The following is a 24,130-nucleotide window of genomic DNA, read 5'->3' on the forward strand; positions in this document are numbered from 1 at the left end:
CCTTGGGATCCTTTTTAATTGCCCTTGCCTTTTGGTTTTAAGGGTTATTGGCTTTTTTTTTTTTTTTTTTTTTTTTTTTTTTTTTTTTTTAACATTTGAGAGTTATTTTGGTCACCTAGAAAATCCTTTTTGCTGCTGAAGGAACTGCCTACAGCATCGCCGCCGCATGCCGAACTCCAACTCCTCTGTCGTTCTCTCTGCTGTTTGAGGAAGAACCAAAGAAGTCGTCACAGCATCTCCGCCGCAGCATCATCGTCACCAGCGGTTGGTCCTCCTCCACTCCAGGTGATTTCCTTTTCCAACTCTTACCTCTCTTTTCTAGACTATGTTCCGTTACAGAGCATTTTCCCTTTTTTTAATAATCTTTCTCTTCTATTCTTTATTAATAAATCATCAGTTAATTGGTAAATTCATTGTGAAATTATAAAAAACTCAATTTTCTTGTATTAATTTCCAATTTGTCATTACTTGATAAGCTTGTCCATCAAAGATTATAGCATGTAATAGAAGAGTAGATTGAAGAATTTGTCATACCTCGTGCAATAGCTGCTATATCACTTCTTTCTACCACTGGTGCAGAACCTACAAGAAGCATTTTGTGCTCAATATCTGTTCTCATTATCAGCAAGAGTATATTGAGTATGGACAAGTCAACCCCGAAATGGCACATAGATCATTACCTTCAGACTCAGTTTCTGTAACCTTCAAGATATCTATCACTTTTCTGTAGAGACCCTGTCAATATTTTTCTGTATAATTACTAGGCAGCCAAGGGTAGTTAAGCAGTGTGAAACAATTCCATCAGAAAATACATTGTTTAATTTGCAGACACTAGTAAGGAAAACAACTTCTAATAGAAAACTTGTAGACCAGTTATTAAATAAGTAAAGTTTTTTAGAGAAAACAGTGTCATGCACAAAAGAGAAGGACAGATCAAAATTCTTATCCACGGTCTACATAAGTGCACGGGCAATTTGAAAATTGATTAGTTGAATAAAACCAGAGCAAATATTTCAGTGTGAATGTTTCACAGCACCGAATTCTGACAATGAAAACTAAATTAAGAGTCAAGACCTGTCAAAGCATCCTAGTTAGTGTATCACTGTTATTTTTTATAAAGAAAAGAGATGATTAAAAAAATAATTAAGAATGCATGGAGAGTTCTAAGTCTAACCTCTTGAACCATCAGAGAGCTTGTACGCTCCTCCATTGCTCTACGCCTATACATGAGGGCTATGCTTGTTAAGACAACACCCACCTTGGGATGCTTTTCACCTTTACAAATTGATAAAGCCAGGAGATTTTAGTAACATAACATGCCATTATCAGGTTCTGTAAAAAGTGCTAACCAAATTTTTATATTGAGTTTAGGTAATGAATCAAACGAATATAGAAGTCACCATAGGTTTCCTCTGCCAATGTTAATGCCTGTGTCAAAGCCTTCTCTGCATTACCATAGTTCCTAAACCAACAATTATTAGTGATGTATCATATGTCTCAACATAAAAAAGGAAGTTTGTGGTATAACTAAGGAAAACCAAATGAAAAAATTGAGCATACCCCTGATATGTTTCAAGCTGCCCTAGAGAACACAGTGCCCCCATCATTAAACCCTCCAAGTTCATGTTACAAGCTCCTAAATATGGATTGCCAAATTTTTTTATGTCGGAAGCTCCTTTTAGGACACTCGTGTAGACCTCTTTCGCCATTGAATAGTTTTGCTTAAGGTATAGGAATTCTCCATATGATAGAGCAGCAGTACCTATATAACCAACTGTTAATTTGGAAGTACAAGAATGCTTTCTACAAACCAGATGAGACGAATCATACCGTCGCTGAGCTGGATAGATTTGTCAAAAAAAGGGACAGCTGCACCAAGAACATAATAAGCACTCATCAAGAATCACAAAAACGAACAAATACACCATTAGCACACAACTACCTGATTCGATACTTCCCTTGACAAGCTCAATCAGCCCCTTCAGTGCTTTAGCACGAAGAATTAGAGCCTTAAAATCCTCATCATCATCATCTGTTTTCTGTTTCTCGACAACCTCTACACATTTATCAGCAATTGCAGATGCCTTATCATCCTGTATAGCAAAACTTCATCTGAATAAATATGAACGGGACCAACACAAGAACTCGAAAGAAAATATTTTTCAAGGATTTGTAGATACGAACCTGCCCCAACTCTAGATAAAGACCAGCCTCAGCCTCAAGGGCAGTGTAGCTTCTCCAATGCAATATCATACTCTCCCCTGAAAAAAGAAAAGAAAAGGTTTAAATTATACAAAACTCTCAATGAATTCAAACTAACTAACCAACCACCAAAACTGGAGCTCCCACATTTCTAATAAAAGACCAAAATCCGAACTTAAATAAATAAATGATAAGAACCTTTCATATTCCAAGGTGGACATAGCAAGCAAAGCAATCCCTTTAGAATTCTCATTTTTGGGGTCTTTGCCTTCAGTTAACTCAATCGTAAGGCAGTGCTTCAACACAAGCAAACCTAGTCCGTACGACCCAACTATTGACGAACCAAAAAGAAAAAAAAGACGTTAACTTCAATCATTAATAGAATCAATAAAGACAGTCTCGGGGTGTAAACCCTAAAAATGGCATTTTTGTTTTCAGTTTTTGGATTAATTACATGATTTGTCGGTCCTAGCGTGGTTTAAAGCGTAATTGATCATATTAATAGCATCAGGATTAGCCATGGACTTGTCGAGCTCCAAGCCATTGCCGTATGACCTAAACGATGTCGCAGCGAGAGGTGTGAGTGAAACGGGAGATGGTTTTGCAGTGAGAGACGCAAGAAATGATGCGGTGGAAGAAACAGAAGAAGCAGCTCTTGAGGATAACCTCGATGATGCTATGCGAAACATGATGGTTATTGTGAAGAAGGGGTGTGTTCAGAACGAGTAGCGTGTGAGACTCTGAGTGAAGTGTGACTGGGGGGTAGGGTTTTGGTTAAGAATGTTCCTCAAACTAGTTCGGTTTTAGGACGCGTTTGGTTCGGCGTTTAAATCATGAAAAGTACTCAAGTGTGTTGAATTAATTATCCATTTTGGCCCTGTAATTACTTATTTTGGTCTTTGATGAATAAATGATCATTCGTATCCATAAAAGATGAAAACACTGACATATGTACTCATACTAGATCGAAACTAAACTTGTACCCACGTAAGATGTCTGCCGTGTGATAAAAGTACCCTACGTGGCACTCCAACCTTCCAAAGACAGGGTACTTTTGTCACACAAAAAGTATCTTGCGTGGGTACAAGTTTAGTTTCGATTTAGTGTGGGTACATATGTCAGCATTTTCATCTTTCATGGATACAAGTGGTTATTTATTCTTTAAAATTATCTATACTGGTCCTCCAGATTTAGATTTGGACACCAACGTGGTCTCTCAACCCTTTTCGGTAATGACTCAGCAAACGGAGTGCCATGGTGGCACCCTCTCTACCACGCTAAACCCTACAACGGCTAGATAACGTGGCGAGGGTTGTATTTGTACCCAATTTAGTCCCTAAAACCCTAATTTTCTCTCATTTATCTGAGTTGGGTTCTTCTTCAACTTCCGTCTTCCTTCCTCCTATCTTCTTATTCTTCTTTATCTTCTTCTCTTCTTGTTTCTCTTCTTCTTGTTAAATCTTTGTCATTCATCGCTATTAGTTACAGCATCATGGTGGGTGGTGGAAGCATCGTAGCTGGAAACTCGATTCGCTCTCCTTCAAGCGGTAACTAGGTCAGGTCACAAAACCGGAACAGAAATACGAGGGTGCCGGAATAGTGTGGGTGCGGTTACCGTTCAGTTCTGCGATGGTCTGGAACAGAATCAAATCCAAACAAGCCATTTTATGGATGTCCCAATTATAATGTAAGTTAAATATATAATATTTTGTTCATTTGTTCTTGCCTGCTTCATTTCATCATCTTTTGTTGGTTCATTTCAGACAAGAAAAAAAGACTTAGTGCGGTATGTTTGTCTGGGTTGACATTGGACAAGAGAAAAGTGCTAGAATAGTAGATTTTGATAGAGTCAATGGTGGAAAGAAGATGAACCTAGCATGGAGGGTTGGGAGGTTGGAAGATGATGTAAGAAGTTAGAAATTCATGACCCATTTGTTGATGGTATCTGTGTTTATGATGGTAGTGTTTTTGTTAGTGATGTGTTACAAATTTTGAAGAAAAAATTATGGAAGAATTTTTGTAATGTAATGTAATGGAAGATGTATTGTGTAAAAATATTTGAATAGAATGAATAATTTAATTTGTGGTATTCCTGTGACTTACACATGACTCAACAAAATTGAGTTATATTTAAATAGGATTACAATAGGCAAGTTAAACTAACAAACCAGATTTATATTAAATTAGTTATCATAGTTGAACAAAAAAGATGCATAACCAAGCATCATGAGTATTAACATCAAAAGATCCACTGTGATATCAAAATAATCAGGACTGATCTTAGTAGTCATTGTCTAAATTTTAACAAAACATTAAAGGTCTAATGTCACATACTAATTTTCATAATCTCCCTAAACACATCTAACTAATTTCTTCAAGTCTTTTTTTTTTGTGCTTTGAAACTGAGAGTAGGCACAAATTTCATTAAACTTGTCATCCTTGATTGTTGTTCCTGAGTTAGCACCCTGCAATGGATTGACTGTGACAGAACTTGGCGGTGGAGAACTTCTTCTTCTTTCCGGCAACTTTGCAGGCCTTATATTTCCAGCAACCTATATCATGTAAAAATATTTAGGTTCTAAAGTCAAAATAGAATAATTTTCTGGTGGATCACCTCCCCCTTCGCCCTTTTTGTTTTTTGCAGCAGCCTCAACCTCAACTACAGCAGCAGCAGCAACAGCTGCATCAGCCAATCTCTTCTTTTTGCAACCTCTCGGTGTGACCTTTATCACCACAATAACTGTAAGTAAATTTTTCAAGCTGCCTTTTCAAATGAGTGTTATCGTTGTTCTTAGTATCTAGTCTCGATCTCTTGCCTCCTCCATCTTTTTCATCCGAATCCATTCTTCTTTTCATCTTTAATTTTTCTGGTGGTCGCTTAACCTTTGGTGCACATGGCTTATTAAATTCTGAAACCTCCCACAGCGGTTGTCCAAGTATTGGATTTATGTGATGGTTATATATTGCCTTGTATGATTCTATGGTCACCAATGGATGACAAAAATTTTCTGGGGGCTTATTCACCTAGACAAGGCAGCACATGCATGTACAAAGAAAATTCTTACAAGAATGCAGCAAATATGAAAATATTTAGACAATAATATTAAAAGAAAATGAAGTAGATTAACATTATAAATATTACTTGTTATCATCCAGAATTGGCATGTGCATAATTTTTTTTCCAAATCAACAACATGGTTTGTGGGATATCCATAAACCTTAAATTTTTCACAGACAAATATTATACATTATACACTATTTTTTGCATACTTTAGAGATGAAAATCAAAATCTAAAAATCAGTTGAAAATGGCAAAACCTTAAAGAAAAGAAAAAAATAAATAAAAACAAACAGGAATTTATATTTTTTTTTATAAAGCACAAAGGTTCTTTATAAAGATTTTATCAATTTTAAGTATTCATTTAAGTACTCCCTTACTAGAATTTGAATATAACATAATTAAGGTTTACATGAAATTGTAGATAAAATATTGCCTTAACTTCTTTTTTAAGTACTTATTTGATACTCTTTTTTTAGAAATTTGAGATGCTTTAGAAATGTAGGTAACACAATTAAAACTTTTAAAGGGTTCTAACATAACCTTGTGCATAACTATATTACTATTTCAATTTTCATCGCACTACTTAAAATATTTTTTCTTTTCTTTTTTAGCATACATTTAATTATTTTTTTTTAGTAGAACTACCTTAACTATAAAAAGATACATGTAGTTTCAATTGGACAATATAATAGCATGCTTAGTCATGGATAAAATTGTGGTGAAATTTTTGTAAATAAGTACAACAAACTTGATGGGTAAAATTGTTGTGCAGATTTTGGTTTTTATCAAAATTTACTGCATCAAAGCATTATTACAGTAGTAACTGATCACAATAATGAAAAATAATTTTCTTCTAAGATTTTAACTACAATTCTTTTCTTCAAAATGCATGTTGATAAATGCCCCCCGTCAACTTGAATTTTTAGTATAAGATTCAAAATTATTCAGAGATGAAAACCAAAATTCAAAAACCAGTTTAAAATTGCATAGCCCTAACCCTATCAACATCATCCCCTGTTCCATTCATAAAAAAATAGAGCATCCCAACAACCCAACCCAACATATAAGCAATCAAAGAAACCCTAGAAAAAATAGTTGCAACAAAGCATAAAGGTTCTCCATTGACAAGAACACCAGCACCATAGAGTACAATCATACATACATTCCAAAAATAAATTAAAAAAATAATTAAAACCACTAAACCCCAACATTAACGATTACCTTGGCTCAGAATGAGAGAAGAGCAACCTCCTTCCTTTGAAACACTGTGCTTTCCGCTCTAACGTAGCCGTGGGTTAGTTCAACTTGGGTGATGAATGATTTCAGAAACTCTTCACTGGCACCATTGATTAGAGATGAAGAAGAATGATGGAGGTAGAGAAGAAGATGAATATTTTATATGGGGTCAAAACCGTTTCTTCTCCTTTATATACAAGCCGCGACATTTTTTACTTATTTGGGAGCTAAAGGGGTAAACGACGTCGTTTAGAGAGGGTCCAGTGTGGCAGAGAGGGTGCCATCATGGCACTCCGTTTGCTGAGTCATCATCGAAAAGGATTGAGCGATTTACATTGGTGCCCGGATCTGAACCTGAAGGACCAGTATAGGTAATTTTAAATCTCGAGGACTAAAATGAGTAATCGCGTAAATCTCAGGAACCAAAATAGAGATTTAGTCGTGTTGAATGCTTTAATTTTTTGTTTGATTAGTTTTTTGGTTTTTGGCGTTAGGAATATAGAAAGTACTTTAAGTTTTTCGAATGCTTTAATTTTTTGTTTGATTTTTTTTAGATATGATTAGGTACTTAAATCTATTTTTAAGGCCACGGATTTCTTACTCCTAATTTTTTATGGGAGTATGATTAACCATCACTAAAATATTTACAAAATAAACCCCTTTTTTATTTTTAAAAGCATTAATAATTACATATTTTTCTCTCTAATTTTTTTGTTTTACACATCCCTCCTATTTCTTTTAATTTGAGTTTCAAAGTGGAAACAAGAGCTCTGCTAGGATTTTTGTCCCTCTCTGCTTCCTAACCACATCGCTCGTTCCTTATTCCTCCCACTCTGCGGTAGCTCGCTCGCTTTCTGATCCTCTTTCTGTGCCATGCTCTTTCTCTGATCCTCGCCCTGGGCTATCGCTGGTCTCATCTCTTCACCGTGTGTCGTCGCTGCTACTCTGTTTCTCGCCGTCGCTGCTTCGAAATGACATTCTACCCTACATGGCTTCCAGTACTCACCTCATCTAAGAAACTTCTAAAAGGTATTGTCGTCCTTTAATATAAAGCTCCATTAATGTAGTTATGATGAACATTTTACCAATTACCTCTTTTCTCAAGTATTTACAAATACATCAATCTCCGTCTCTCTCTCTCTATATATGTATCTTCACTTTTTGATTTGATGTTTTGATTTGGTTTACTTGATTGCACTATTGCAAGTTGGTTATGATTTTAACTATCCAAAATAATTATACTTTTGCCTCCTTTTTTTCCCTTCTCAAAAAAAATTGCTATATACTTATTGATTTCGGCAGGTGGAATGGATCTTAATTAAGTAGATCTTGCTATCTTTGGTGTTCTACGACCTGTTTGTCACCTTCAAGTTCAGTAAAGATATGGTAGAGCAGGCACATATTGAAAAATGGAACTCTCATATGGATCAAGCTGTAGGACCTATTGTCAGGTTTTGGATCCTTACAATCTCGGCTCGCAACAATGGCAACTCGTCACGATCTCTTCCGCTCCTCCTCCACCTCCGCCAACGCTGCCATCGTTCGGTCGTTCGCCACTACCTCGCACCACAAAAACCACCACCAGAACCAGAATTTCCTGGATTCCAATACCTTCTTCGAAAGCTGGCAGCCTTCGAAGGACCCAAAAGGGGCTGAGGCGAAGTTGGCGATGCTCTGAAGGGACTACGGGAAGCAGGTGAAGAAGGTTTGCAAGCAATACATCCACAAAATGGAGCTGCTTCAGATTGAGAAGTAGTGCAAGGACGAAGCTCACAGAGAAGCCCTTATAGTTGCCAATGAGGAGCGCAAGAAGCTCAAGGCCGAAGCTGTGCAAATCAAGGCTCAGGAGCGCAAGAACGCACAACAAGAATTCAGAGAAACACTCATGCGTTTTTCTTTTTCTTCTTCCCCCCTCTATGAATTTTGCTGTGCCCACCAAATGTTCGATGGTTTGCTTGTTTGTTGGTTTGAGATAATATGCACATCAAATGTTTGTTAATTAGTCTCAGTGGATAATTAGGTAGATATATGTGCTCAATATTGTATTCGTGTAGACAAGGTGTTTGATCTAATGACTGAACTACTTTTGAAATAAGTGTTGTTTTCTTTCTTTGGAGCCGTAATGGCTTGTTGTTTTCTTTTTCTGAAAATTGACTAGGCCTCAATCTGGCTTTGATTTTCCTTTCTGTGATATTCTTTTGAATTTTTCTTGGGCCAAATGTAATGGGTTAGATTTTATCTTTTGCATTTGTATACCACACTATTAATTGACCCATGTTCATTGTCATTGTTCATTACTTAGCTACGTAATCAACATTTCTAATATTATAGCCTTTATGGTCTTTGTTTTATATTTATCTGTCAGTTGGTTTATTCTGGTTTATACTTTACATCACTAATCTGTCAAAAAATCCAGTTATAAAATAGGAACTAGTTTCCTATTTGATTATGCAACATGTAGAAACAATAAAAATAAGTCAATAATGATCTGGCATGGAGTTTGGAGGTATATTTTTTATATTTTGAAAGTCTAGTTTTCGAATCTTTCAAGTGTGCTAGAGAGATACTTCGACCTATTGTTGCACACAACCTTGATTTCATGTGTTTAAGTTAAACCTCTTACAGTCTTTTGATGCACTTACTGATGTGTCATTCTTATGAATCCAGTTAAAAGAAAGAGCTGAGAAACTTGAAAATTGGAGGATGAAGGTCCAAAATCATGGTGAGATGATGGTAGAAAAGAAAGAGTTATTGCGTCGACAAAGCTCAATGTGGATCGATGAAGCTAATCTTGAGACACAATATTGGAATCCATCATTTCCTTTCGCTGAGTCCCTTATACTTCTAGATTTGTTATGGTTGGGATTAGTGTTGTGTTATCTATTACATAGAAGTTATATTTTTGTCCTATGTTCAATCAAGGTTGCATCATCATGCAAATAACTTATGCATTCGGATTATGGTTAACCACTGCTACATTCAAGATGCATAATACACATGGAAATAAGTCTGGATATTTTGGATTAATGTTTGGGATTATGGAGCAAGTACTAACGTACCAAGTTTGCATGCTTGAGTGTACAATGATTTTTCTTTTTTCCCAATAAACGTGACTTGCTAGTGATTACATTTGATGCATATATGGTATGCCTTAATTTAGAACCATTGCAAAAACTAGTATTTTTCTTTAAGCTTATGCGATTTACATTTTCTTTAACTCAAATGTTGTTTGTCTCATGGTTTCTTAGCGTGTAGAATCAATCAAACTACGAGCACGACCAGTAAATGATGATAGCGAGATAATTATTTAGCATAAAGCTCGGTTACATTTTCCCTAAGCAATCAGGTATCAACAATACCCATGGATTCTAATAACTAAATGTTGGTCATTGCAAGGTATTTGGGTTATGTCCAAACGAAGCACATAAATCATTCAACATAGATTTACATTTCACGTTAAACTTCAGTGAATTATTATGCAAATATTCTCTGTCAATGATTTTTGTTATTATTTTTTCTTTGTCAATTCATAGCTTTTTTGTTTCTCAGCTATCCATTACTCACAACAAAGACCTTTGCTTTAGTGTTACACAGCGACTGAGCCCAGATATGAATTGAATTCACACCGCTTTGTTAAAAGACCTAGTGAGATAATCACTAAATCACATTCTATCATTATAGGTAGATATTTTCATTTGACGATAATTTATTTGATGGAGAAAGACAGACGCAATCCATCACCCTCAACAATCACGTTCTAAGATTTTAATAACATAACTATTTGTTATATCTTTTTCAAGTTTCCATATCCTTCATTTAATAAAATAAGTTAAATGAAGTTAGAGAAAACAGAGCTGAAAAAAATTACGGCTGCAAAAGAATAAAAGCACCTATCGATTTCTTAGCATCTATATTTTCCAGTCAATGGTCTAAAATTAATAATCTACAGGCAGTATGGTTCACGAGGATCAATAATAAAGCTAAGCAAATAAGTATTAACATTGCCACTTCTCCAAAGAGTTCAGATGATAAGCAACGACATCAAAGGAGTATAGCTGGTGAAGATGAAACAAAACCATCTTCTTAGTCTTCAAATTCATTCTGGTGATCCAAAAGATAGTTGGCTGCCAGGTCCTCATTTTTGTTGCATGCAAAGAACACCTCCAACACAAGATCTCTATCAAATCCCATATCTTGAAGCTGCAAAAGAACAATATAGGGACAAGAATAAGATACTAATACTAGTAAGTAGTACATCATAAACAAATTTCAACGGAGAGCATTCTTAATGGCTTACCCTTTGAATAGCCTCACTCTTTTCTGGGGTGACAGTGATGGTCTGGGGCACTGCAGAAGCCAACTCACTTGGTAGATTCCTGATCAAACAATTTAAAACAACAGCCTTAGCATACACATGTCTTGTGAAGTTAATAAAATCCTAGATACATTGGGGACTTTGCATTTATACACGCGGGGATTATAGGATGTGTTTACTCATACAATATGAATATGAATATGAATGAAAAACTTAAAAAAAAAAGCTGCAGACTTTAGAAATTCAACATCTTACTCTTCTCCATTAGGTTCATTTATTGAGCGTAAGAAATCAGTAAATCAAATCAATGCATTAAACCAGAAAGTTAACAATGAGAAATTTAAACTATATACGTCACAACTTTATGCTAATAAATTCAATATTGTGACTCCTAGTGCTTCCTAAGTATTCAGATTATCAATTCTACTAAGATGAGGAAGCCATTAAGAGAAGGGAAGAATTAAAAAGTGGTGAGAGAGACATAAATCAATGGTTTCACTCGTACCAAGAGAATCAGTCAGGTATCTATTTCACTAGGAAGTGTGTTGAGGCGGCGGCAGCGTGTTGCGCGACGGCGGCGGAAGCAAGTTGCGGCGTTGTCTGAGGCGTATTACGGCGGCGAGGATAAGCGAACGAGAGATGCAGCAGATGGAGAGGATGAGAGAATGGCAGTGATTGAAAGTGGGGAAAAATCCTAGCAGACCAAATGTTTCTCTTCTCTGAATCTGAAATTAAAAGAAAAAGGGAAAAAAGGGTAAAAAACAAAAATTAGAGGGATCAATATTTAATTATTAATTTTTTCAAAAATAAAAAATGGAGTATATTTTGTAATTATTTTGATGATGGTTAATCATACTCCTACATAAAAGTAGGAGTAAGGAATCCATGGCCCTATTTTTATAGGAAGGGAGTAGAAAGTTTTAGTTTGCATTCACAAATTAGGATGTATTTGGTTTGGGATTTCAATAATGAAAAGTATGTTTAAGATTTTAAATTGTTTGAATACTTTAATTTTTAGTTTGTTTATTTTTTTTTGTGAAGGCATGTGTGATTTTGTATTCAAATTTATGTTTATAGGAAACAAAAAGTTTTAGCTTTTATATTTATAAATTAATGGTCGACCATTACTTTAAAAATTTAGAGTAAAGTGACAAATAAACTCCTAAAGATTTATACTTCGGACATATTAGTTCTTAAAAAAATACTTAAAAAGTCTTTTAGGATAGCAATATGGATATACTACCTTCAAATTAGTCCCTATGATTAACATAGAAGATCTTAATTTGAAAAAAATTGTCTACGTTTGTTATCTTAAAGGACTTTATTGATATTTTTTTAAGGATTAATGTAACACCTCGAGATTTTGGAAATTAAAAAATGAGTTATTTGTGATTATTTTCAAAAATATTATTTACGAAAAGTAATTAAATCAAAATTAGGGCAAGTTACTTAAATAAAATAAATGGCAATCAAAATTGCCCATATACAATTTTTCACAAAAAGATTACTCATATACATTTTTTCATAATTCTATGTAAACCACTATACCCTGTAAAAATTTACGAAAATAACAGAAACCGCTATAGGCTAGTGCGGTTTTCACATAGCACGTGAATGATCAGAATCCGCTACAGAGTGTAGCGGTTTCTGAAGGAGGTGAAGCAAGCATAAATCGCTGGAGGCAGTAGCAGTTTATGTTAATATGTTCTCCAAGGTAATCTGCTGCACCCTATAGCGGAATATACACATATTTATAAAAGGTATATGGGTAACACATGTCTTCTCTTTTATGTTGTTTTGGGTATATAAATTTTGTTTTATTTTTTTACCATATCCTTCATTCAAGAAGGTCAAGAACTAATCCATGGCTATGACTAATTTATTGCCATGCACAAGACGAAATTTAAATCTCTAATACAAATTTTTTTTGTGCAACTAAAATCTCTAATAGGAATTAATTAGCTAACAAATAGACCCACCTAACTTAATTAATTTGTAACATGAATTAAAATTAAATTGTTTTATTAAATTTTTTTATAATGGACCTACTACTCTAAATAAAAATAAAATAAAATAAAATAAAGTTCTAATTTAATCTACAAAATAAATTATTTCATCTCTATATTATTTATTTAGTTTGTACTTTTTTCTTTAATTTTTTTAAATTTAATTTTAGAATTAATTTTTTTAATCCATAGAGAATATAAGAATTTTATTAATACGCATTGTGATATTAATAGCAGTGTAACCCTGCAGCAGCAGTTACATATTTAACTTAATCCTATATAAGCTTGACTTTAGGATTTTTGCCAGTAAAGAATTTTATAAAACTACAGTCGCGTTATAGATATAGTCTCTAAACCAACAGAAATCTCTTCGTACAAACGTTTTGGTTGTCACAAGTAACAAACCCCTTAAAAATTGATAACTGAAGTATTTAAACCTCGGGCCGTCTTCTCAAGGAACTGCAGGGAAGTATGTTCTTATTATTGGTTATGAAGATTGTAAATCGGGATTTTAAAGATGAGGAACAAGTGAATTGAATTGCAATTAAAATAAGTAAAAGACTATAAAGTAAATAAATAACTGTAAAATAAACTTTTGGCAATGTATGAGAAATTAGAAGTCATATCCTAGTTATCCTTATCAATGATGATGAATATTGAATCTTAATTCCACTTAGTTAGTCTTTACTTAGAGTAAAGAAAGATCAAGTGACTAATTAGTTTGATCTTCAAATCCTAGTTAATCCCTAAGGAAAGATTGGGATTATTGAAGTTCAATTCAATTAGCAAAGATAACAATTATCAATCATGTTGAGTTTGATAACTCCTGAGTTACTGATTTCTTAACCAAGACCAAAAGGGGAAAAGTAAATCTACTGGAATAAAAATGTCTTCAGATTGGAAGCAACAGTAATATAAATAAAAGAAAGCAATAATAAACTGAAATACCTCAAATAACATTAATTCGAAAGAATAATCTGTAACATAGAAGAATTCATAAACTAAATAGAGAAGATAAATAAAAAAGAATATTGAACCTGATAAAAAGAGATAATCCTGAAAGCGAATAAAATCCTAAATCTGAATCCTAATCCTAAAGAGAGGGGAGAGAATCTCCCTCTCAAACTAAATCTAAATCATGAAAACTAACTAATTGGAGACTCCCTTCTGAATGGATGCATTCCCCCACTTCATAACCTCTGGTCTGTGCCTTCTGGACTTGGATTTGGGCCAAAAAGGACTTCAGAAATTGCTGGAAGCGTTTTCTGTAATTTCTGGTGCGTGGCCTCTGTCACGCATCCGCGTGGGTCATGCGGTTGCGTCGTCTGGAGTTTTCCTTGTCACGCGGTTGCTTCATTCATGCGTCCATGTCATATGCGTTTCGCTTAAGGCGCGCGGTCGCGTCAATCACGCGGTCGCGTCACTGCTATTGTGCGTTGGCACGCGGCTGCGTCGTCCATGCGATCGCGTCGCTACCAGTTTCTTCAAAAACTCTGTTTTACGCTTTTCTTCCAATTTTGTATGTTTTCTTTCCATCCTTTAAGTCATTCCTGCCTTAGAAGATCTGAAATTACTCAACACACGAATCACGACATTGAATGGTAATAAAGGGAAATTAAAATAATTACTTTTAAAGCATAGGAAATATGTTTTTCACATACATCACATAATAAGGAAGGGAAAGTAAAACCATGCAATTAACATGATTAAGTGGGTGAAGGATTGAATAAATCACTCAATTTGAGCACAAAATATATCATAAAATATGGGTTTATCAACCTCCCCACACTTAAATAATAGCCTGTCCTCATGCTAAATCCAAGATAAAGAGTAAGGTAAGGTTGAAGTGGTGGAATCTCATGCAAAGCAATTTATTCTAAATGCAACTATCTAAATGTATCATGCAATTCTAATTTTTTATTCACTTGTATATAAAACTTACATGTAGTTAAATTAATTCACATTCTTAAGGAATCATATATGTATAGCCAAACCTTAGATAATGATAAAGCACTTTTACAATCGAGATGGGAAGGAAAAAAAATATTTTACAAACCTGCAAGACAATTAATAATTTAAGCACAGATATATGTTGATGAGCTATTGAACCCTCACTGGATTTTGTGTTTACTCTCTAGTCACTCAGTGTTTATTGGGCGGAACACATAGAAATAAAAATTATGGTTTGAATGTAACCATATAATTAAGCTCAAAACTCACAGGCTGTATGTTCTCTAACTCAAAAATCATATATCAGTTATGTATGTCATGCAAGTAAAATTAAGAGTACCCATTATTCTCAATGTAAATCTTAAGGTGGCTTTAAAGTTCTAGTGTTTCTCCTTGATGAAATGTTGTTAACTAACTAACATGGAATGCTATATATACAAGGTGTGTGGATTGTTTCTATTATGTTCAAGTCTCTAGTTTACTTCCTTTTTATTTTTTTTTCAATTTAAACTAAGTTATCTTATGCTAAAAAGGGTAAACTATACTAATTAATCCACATTTTCTATAACTAATAAGTTAGAATTGCAACTAAACTAACTAGCTAAAATATGAACTAAGGTGAAAAATGCAGAAATAGAGTAAAAATACATGAAAAAAGCAATGTATAAGTACTGAGAAAATAAAAATAAAAACAAAAGAGAAAAATACAGAAAAATAGCAAAATAAAATAAAAAGAGTCTGCAGTGGTTCACCAAAAAATACGCTAGAGATGGCGACCTCCCCACACTTAAAATGAAGCATCGTCCCTAATGCTCACTTAAGTAGGGTGTGAAGGGGTGTCATCACTGGAAGGGTGGGTAGCTGGAGTCTCTGTGGTGGTGGTCTGAGGATCTGCCTGCTGCAGAGGAGGTGCTGACTGAATAGGAATCTCTGGGTCGGAAACCTGAATCTAATGCGGGGCCTCCTGCTGTGATGCAGCCTACTCTGTGCCTGCCTGCGCAGCCTCTCTCTGGGGATGGGTCTCTGCCTTGTGATCATCCGCCTCCTCCTTAGATGGCTTTGATGGTGTGTCAGGCTCGGAGGGGATATCGCCAGATCGTATCATCAGCTTCAGGTGCTCATAGCGTCGCTTGCTGCGACGCTCAGCTCTCTCATATCGGCGCCGGTTGCGGTGCTCCATCTGGTCTAGCTGTCGAAACAGGCGGTGCACTAGGTGATAAACTGGCTCGGAGGCAGGTGGAGGTGCAGTGGTGGTAGCAGGGGTAGCTGTGGAGGAAGAGGGGCCGGCAGATGGTGTGGCTGTCTCATCAGTAGGAGTGAGGAATGGGGGTCTGTAGCCCAGAGCCAAGAAGTTCCTGCTGTGAGGGATAATTTTCTTGCATTCTGCAGCAGGTGGCTTCTCATCAGCATCCTCCCAAGGCACGTCAGCTCGACGGCCAAGCTGTGTAATCAGATATGGAAAGGGGAGAGTGCCTCGGACGTGGACCCTGGCCATATAGTACCGAATGAAGCGTGGCAGGTACAGGTCCTTACCCTCCAGCACACACCATAGGAGGGTGATTATAGCGGCAAGTATCTCAGTCTCATGGGTACTCGGCATAATAAAGTTGCTTAGGATCTGATGCCATAGCTGAGCCTCATCATTTAAGTAAGTCCGCTTGATTCCCTTTGGCATGGTGGTGTTCTGACCCATGATCCATGGAACGGTCGGGTCAAGGTCTATCCTGGTCTTGACTGCATCCCAATCAACCTTCATGAAGCGCATATCCTCCTCAGCTTTTTTATAACCATCCAGCTGATCGGATTTAGGCAGAAGCTTCAGAACATCCTCTATGGCCTCTTCAGTGACCAGTATCTACTTCCCTCTTAGGTTTACTACATCTAGGAAAGTTTTAAATAATTGCAGTAAAATTCTCTTACCCAAGATGCATTGACCTCAGTCAGGTTTCTCTCCAAGAAGAACCAGCCTCTTTGTTCTATCTGATAAGAGGTGTATTGCTGGAGTTCTTCTGGGATCTTCAGAGTCCTCTCCAGGTACAGGTTCCTGGAGGTTGCAAATACCGGATACTTCAGCTCGCAGTATCGGTTTGTAAACTTAATGGGATCAGTAGCAGGGAGTAGCTGGTCAGCCTTCTCCTGTGGGGTAAAGTGTTTCTCCCGCCAGGAGTCATTATTCATGATGTCCAGTATGGACAAAGAGGATTCTCCTCTTTTCTATTTGCCAGTTGTTTCCTTTCCTTTTCCCTTTCTCTGGGTGTCAGACATCCTGAAAAATAGAAAACCAGGATATAATAAAAATAGGAAAGCAGGTAGGCAATTAATCGAAAGAAGCATATAATGGTAAAGGAGCAATAGAATAATGAAGAGGAGTTAAGTAAATGTGCATTAAGGATTGTATAGGAGTTAAAAGTCCGAGAATAAAAATTCACAATCCAAAATGTAAAAGGATTCATGTTAAGTAGGAAAAACGACCGTCATGCCTTGGTTAGAATGTTAGAGAGAATAGTAAAAAACCAGAAGAGATGTTTTGAAAGGTAAGTGGGTTAGGAATGAAAAAGAGGTTAGGAAGTTAAAATTAGTGAATTAGTAAAAAGTGGGTTAGAGTAAGTGGCATGATGAGCATTTTCTAAATAACGAGAATTCACAAATTAAAGCAACAGATAACTCAAATTCAAACAAGGAAGTTAAGGATGAATCAAATGAAAATAGCAAAAAGTGGAATTGAATCATCCAAGATACAATTTATAAACCAGGAAATTAAAAAGATTAAGAAAGCTTGCACTGTCATTCATGAATTGGTTTGGTAAAAGCTGAGTAAAGTAGAGTGCAAGTTTGCCAAAACCAAAACAGGAATGAAAATCAAAACAATTTACAGAAATTTGGGCAGCATCCCGGCTAAAATTGGGTGTTCCCGGAAAATAAATAGCAATCGGAATAGCTCATATGAATTAAAATATAGCTGCAATTACATAAAGGGAATATGAACATGGAAAAGCAGTGTAAAAAGCAGCATGAAACAAGAAATTACAGCATATGAACAATACTAACACCATAGCAACAGCAGAATTGCGAAAATTAGAAAACAAGAAACATGAACAGCGCAATTAAACAGGCCTAAATCCACTAACCACATCCTAGGCTACCTAACAACCTAGAATCCACTACAACATACATAAATAACTAGCCTAAATATGAACATAAACAAAAAAATAGGAAATTAACGATGAATGGAAAGAAGGGTGGCGTTCAGCGGAACCTGGAAGGCATAGGAAAGAAAGTGGGGCAGAGAGGTGGCCGGGGGATGGTGGTGGCTGGAAGTTGTGGGTGGTAGTTGTTTGGAGAGAAGAGAGGAAGGAGAAGGAGGGTTGGGGCGCGAATGGGTAGGGTTCGCGTGACTGGGGGGGTTAGTAAATTTAAATCCACGAGATCGCGTGGGGCACGCGGTCGCGTGGCTGGGGTGAAATGAGGGTTGACGCGATCGCGTGGGTGGCGTGATCGCATGGAATGGGGAAAAAAAAGGGAACGATGCGGTTACATGAGGCATGCGACCGCGTCGCTAGAAATTGTGCTAAACGCACAATTCCAGCGTCATTTCAGCGCAACTCTCTGTCTCCTTTGGGGTGTTGTGCAATCCATGCAACGCGATCGCGTCGCTCACGCTGTCGCGTGGGATTGGTGTTGTGCAAGTGACGCGATCGCGTGTGTTGTTTTGTGTGAAACGCACAATGGCCGCACGATTCCAGCCTAACACTCTGGACATTGGGGATTTACGTCGATCTCCAGATCACGCGACCGCGTGAATAACACGGACGCGTGGGGGGTTGTTTTTCGCAACTGACGCGATCACATGAGTGATGCGGTCGCGTCGCGCACCCTTTTTTTTTAATGCAGGTATGCAATTATGCAGTATGCAATGCAAATGAATAATATTCAGGTTCAATTGAAAAGGATAATAAAAATAAATAACACAAAATAAAACTGAAAAAAAAAGGAACGACCATACCATGGTGGGTTGTCTCCCACCTAGCACTTTTAGTTAAAGTCCTTAAGTTGGACATTGGATGAGCTTCCTGTTATGGCGGCTTGCGCTTAAATTCGTCCAGAAATCTCCACCAATGCTTGGAATGCCAACAGCCTCCGGGGTCCCAAACTAGGTATGTAAAGCTTCTGAGCAGCTTCAAACAAATTTTCAGGCTCCCGGGGTGACGAATGTCAGAACAGATTCCAGGATCCCAAACCTTGCTTTTAAATCCGCCTTCTTCTTGATCTATATTTTTCCATCCGGGCGGTTTAGAAATTAGGTTCTCACCAAGGTGACCAAACATTCTCTGAGATCCATTCGATTGATTGTGATGCCAATCCGTGCACTTTGAGTTGAAGCGTGGAACCTTATTGAACTGTGTACACCAGCTCTGAGTACGAGCCATTTCCCTCTTACTCTTAAAGCCGCAGAGAGCTCTAAGCTGGCCATCTATTTCAAGCAAACCATATTCAAGTGGAAAAATAAAGTTAAAGGTTAAGGATTGTACCCACTTGAAGCTTGTATTGGGTGGTAATGGCCTTGGGATAGGTGTTTCCAGTGGTTCTGTAAGTTCTACTCCGTTGTGCTCTTCTGTGAATTTCTCCACTTCCATGCAGACTCCTTCAAATGCATCCATGTCCTGATCAAATCCTTCTATGTCTTCCTCGTCACTTAAGTCATAAACGGGAGGTTGAGAGAAATCTACCTCCGTATCGTCTTCGTATTCACTTGGGGAAGACTCTTCGATCTCAGAGAATTCACTTGCGGATGCAAGTTTATTACTAGGAGAACTTGACTCGTGACTATCATCATCAAGGAAACTTGCTTCTTGGAGTATTCCGTCTAGTTCCTCATAAAAGACTTGCCTTAGGGGTTGTGTACTATCCTCCTTAGCATCAATTGTAACGTCCTTGACAGAATTCTCCATAACTCTGGATTCCCATGGAGGCTCAGCGTCTCCTAGGTCTTCAACCAACTCTTCTTCTTGTATAATGACAGCTTCCTCTACTTGTTCCAGTACGAAGTCATGCCCTGTTCTGTCCACTGAAGTTTCTAGTATCTCCTTCATGCTACGCTCATCATTAGATTGTCCACACGGAGTTGTGGGAGGTCCTTGAATGTTCGAACGTCTAGAAGATAATTGACTTATTACTTGCTCCAGTTGATAAAGGGTTGTTTGAAGTTGATCTACTGTTTCCTTGAGGCGAACCTCTGATTCTCGGGGTGATGGATTTGGACGTAGTACATTGGGAAGTGGTGGTGTTTGGGAGTAATTGGATTGGAATTGGGGTAAATGAGGATCATATGGTGGCGAATGGTGAAAATGAGCTTGTGAGTGTGGTGGTTCGAAGTTGTGTTGAGAGGATGGTCTATAGGCATGGGGTGGGACTTGTTTGTAGTTACAAGGTTGTCCACCATATCTATCAGCTTGGTACGCATTGTAGAATGGTCTTTGTCCATGATATCTTGGAGGGTGTTGTTGCCTAAAGGGTTGATCAGATCCTCTTGGCTCCATCCATCCTTGATTGCTCTAACCTTGATGTATGTTCCTATTATAACTTTCACTCCTTTCAACAATATTAGAACCAAACAATATTAGGATTTTTGCCAGTAAAGAATTTTATAAAAAAATAGTCGCGTTGTAGATATAGTCTCTAAACCAACAGAAATCCCTTCGTACAAACGTTTTGGTTGTCACAAGTAACAAACCCCTTAAAAATTGATAACTGAAGTATTTAAACCTCAGGTCGTCTTCTCAAGGAACTGCAGGGAAGTATGTTCTTATTATTGGTTATGAAGATTGTAAATCGGGGTTTTGAAGATGAGGAACAAGTGAATTGAATTGCAATTAAAATAAGTAAAAAATTGTAAAGTAAATAAATAACTGTAAAATAAACTTTTGGCAAGGTATGAGAAATTAGAAGTCCTATCCTAGTTATCCTTATCAATGATGATGAAGATTGAATCTTAATTCCACTTAGTTAGTCTTTACTTAGAGTAAAGAAAGATCAAGTGACTAATTAGTCTGATCTTCAAATCCTAGTTAATCCCTAAGGAAAGATTGGGATTATTGAAGTTCAATTCAATTAGCAAAGATAACAATTATCAATCATGTTGAGTTTGATAACTCCTGAGTTACTGATTTCTTAACCAAGACCAAAAGGGGAAAAGTAAATCTACTGGAATAAAAATGTCTTCAGATTGGAAGCAACAGTAATATAAATAAAAGAAAGCAATAATAAACTGAAATACCTCAAATAACATTAATTCGAAAGAATAATCTGTAACATAGAAGAATTCATAAACTAAATAGAGAAGATAAATAAAAAGGAATATTGAACCTGATAAAAAGAGATAATCCTAAAAGCGAATAAAATCCTAAATCTGAATCTTAATCCTAAAGAGAGGGGAGAGAATCTCCCTCTCAAACTAAATATAAATCATGAAAACTAACTAATTGGAGACTCCCTTCTGAATGGATGCATTCCCCCACTTCATAACCTCTGGTCTGTGCCTTCTGGACTTGGATTTGGGCCAAAAAGGGCTTCAGAAATCGCTGGGAGCGTTTTCTGTAATTTCTGGTGTGTGGCCTCTGTCACGCGGTCGCGTCGTCTGGAATTTTTCTTGTCACGCGGTCGCTTCATTCATGCGTCCGCGTCATATGTGTTTCGCTTAAGGCGCGCGGTCGTGTCAATCACGCGGTTGCGTCACTGCTATTTCGCGTTGGCACGTGGCCGCGTCGTCCATGCGATCGCGTCGCTACCAGTTTCTTCAAAAACTCCGTTTTACGCTTTCCTTCCAATTTTGTATGTTTTCTTTCCATCCTTTAAGCCATTCCTGCCTTAGAAGATCTGAAATTACTCAACACACGAATCACGGCATCGAATGGTAATAAAGGGAAATTAAAATAATTACTTTTAAAGCATAGGAAACATGTTTTTCACATACATCACATAATAAGGAAGGGAAAGTAAAACCATGCAATTAACATGAATAAGTGGGTGAAGAATTGAATAAATCACTCAATTTGAGCACAAAATATATCATAAAATATGGGTTTATCAAAGCTCTAAATTAAAAAATTAACATATTTTATCCTGTCAAGTATTACATTTTCTTATATTTTAATATAAAAAATAAAGGAACATTGATTTGATTGCTATATCAAAATAAAACTATTTAAAAAGTTTATACAATCTTTTTTATCAAAATAAAAATTTATATTAAAATAAATACATTTATAATAGGAACTTTTTTTTATATTTTACCACTTTCTTGTTATTATTAAATTTGTATTTAACATTATGCGTGGTATGAAATCTTAGTTTTAATTCAATTTTTTTTATATTTGGTTTTGTTTTTATATAGCTTCCTATTTTTCTTATAATACAGCAAGTTCTAAACCCCAACAAAATATACATGACACACATTTCACATTTGTTTTCTATTTTTACCTATTATATCATACACAATAAAGTATTTTATTGTAGATTAAATTAGTTCTTTTATTTATTTTATTTTATTTAAAGTCTTAGGTCCATTATAAAAAAATTTAATAAAACAACTTAATTTTAATTCATGTCGCAAATTAATTTAGGTTGGTCTATTTGTTGGCTCATTAGTCCATATTAGAGATTTAAATTTCGTCTTGTGCATGACGATAGATTAGTCATAGCGATGGATTAGTTCTTGGCCTACTCTATTGAAGGATATGGTAAAACGGCAAAACAAAATTTATATACCCAAAACAACATAAAAGAGATGTGTTGCCCATATACTTTTTATAAACATATGTATAATTCGCTACAGGGTGCAGCAGATTACCTTGGAGAACATATTAACATAAATCGCTACTGCCTTCAGCAGTTTATGCTTGCTTCACCTCCTTCAGAAATCGCTACACCCTGTAGCGGATTCTGATCATTCACACGTTATGTGGAAACCGCGCTAGCCTATAGCAGTTTCTATTATTTTTGTAGCGGTTTACATAGAATTATGAAAAAATGCATATGAGTAATCCTTGTGTGAAAGTTGTATATGGGTAATTTTGATTGTCATTTATTTTGTTTAAGTAACTTGCCCTCAAAATGATGAGACTTTGAGTTTAAAATTGAATAAGACTCATATAATTTTCATAATAATTGAGTTTTTTATTTATTTAAAATTTAAACTTTTAGTAATTGAAAATAATGATTTGTTAATTTAATTTAAATAATTGAGATTTAGAGTTTAATATTTTAATGTTATGAACTAAAAGAAAATTAATTAGAACCATTTCTGTCGCTGTCAAGCCATCGTCGAGATCGTCGCCGTCGTTGGTGAGGGTCGAGTCCGTCACCATCATGTCGTCGTTGTCTGAGCCACCATCGGAGGATGTTGCTATTGCATGTGAATTCGGAGAGAGCTACGAGAAAGAGAGGTTTATGGTTGAGCTCGTTCTTATTGCCGCTGAGCTATTGTCATCTCCCACAGCCGCTGCCAGAGACCGCCTCACCGTGCTTCTGGTTGCCAAGAAACGACGTTGTTGTCACCGAACACCACCATTGGAGCCCCTATCACTCGCTCAGCTCCACCTATTTTTGGTCCCCTTTTGCTCGTCGAAACTAGTATTGCCATGGTGGTTGCCGTTGGAGCTATTTGTATTGGATGAAGCTGTCACCGTGAGTTGCTCCGCCATCGTTATTGCTGGATGTAACACCCTACCACACAAAACCTTATGCTATAGTTGTAAATCAAAGGTGGTGAGGTATTATGACCTCTAAAAGCAAAAAAAGTACATACATATATTTGAAGGATAATAATATAGCTAGGAGCCTGTGAAGAAAAGGCATAACCAATAATCGCATCACACTCAAACGTTGACGATATACGAAAATGACAGAAATATATACATAACAAATACTAGTCCCGACCTGCGAAAACAAGGCTGGTTAGTAAGTATAATACAGCCTAGAAAGATATAAAATACAACTTGTTTTTCCATGATTAAAATCTCTAACAGGGATATACATATATAATATATAAAAGTGAAGAATAACATCTAAATACATAATGAAAACCCAAAAGACAATCTTCAGTTCAAGAAGAAACCAGCACGCTCAACGAGGTGCATCGCGTTTCAAATAGAGATAACGTAAAAAGATATGAACCCGCTAGGCAATCCTAAACTCCAATCAATCAAGGTTCAAGCCTAGGGTCCTTTCTAATCCAAACATAGTTAAGTTACTAAGTCTCACTGACGAACTAGTTTTCTGCTAATTTAGAAATTTGTAAAAATATAGTCTCGTTGCAAATATAGTTTCTAAACCAATAGAGAATCCTTAGGTACAAAAGTTTTG

At 36.3% G+C, this 24,130-nt stretch overlaps 1 protein-coding gene and 1 long non-coding RNA gene across 2 annotated transcripts in view; both read right to left on the reverse strand.

Annotated features, from left to right (window-relative positions):
• The window catches only part of LOC107639395, a 4,407-nt gene extending 1,419 nt beyond the window's left edge, over positions 1-2,988 (reverse strand). Inside the window, exons 1-10 of the mRNA XM_016342874.2 lie at positions 2,657-2,988; positions 2,401-2,533; positions 2,185-2,261; positions 1,943-2,093; positions 1,831-1,869; positions 1,561-1,762; positions 1,401-1,462; positions 1,175-1,275; positions 681-735; positions 535-582 (exon numbers count right to left, since the gene is read on the reverse strand). Of these exons, the coding sequence (XP_016198360.2) occupies positions 535-582; positions 681-735; positions 1,175-1,275; positions 1,401-1,462; positions 1,561-1,762; positions 1,831-1,869; positions 1,943-2,093; positions 2,185-2,261; positions 2,401-2,455 (790 nt within the window). The 5' untranslated portion in view covers positions 2,456-2,533; positions 2,657-2,988. The remainder of the gene's footprint in view (positions 1-534; positions 583-680; positions 736-1,174; positions 1,276-1,400; positions 1,463-1,560; positions 1,763-1,830; positions 1,870-1,942; positions 2,094-2,184; positions 2,262-2,400; positions 2,534-2,656) is intronic.
• LOC110270675 lies at positions 10,419-10,912 on the reverse strand. The gene is made up of 2 exons (XR_002360317.1): positions 10,797-10,912; positions 10,419-10,699 (listed from the first exon to the last, which is right to left on the reverse strand). It is a non-coding gene; the product is annotated as an uncharacterized LOC110270675 (long non-coding RNA).

This window comes from Arachis ipaensis, chromosome B04 (assembly GCF_000816755.2).
Source record: "Arachis ipaensis cultivar K30076 chromosome B04, Araip1.1, whole genome shotgun sequence".
Taxonomy (NCBI): Eukaryota; Viridiplantae; Streptophyta; class Magnoliopsida; order Fabales; family Fabaceae; genus Arachis; species Arachis ipaensis.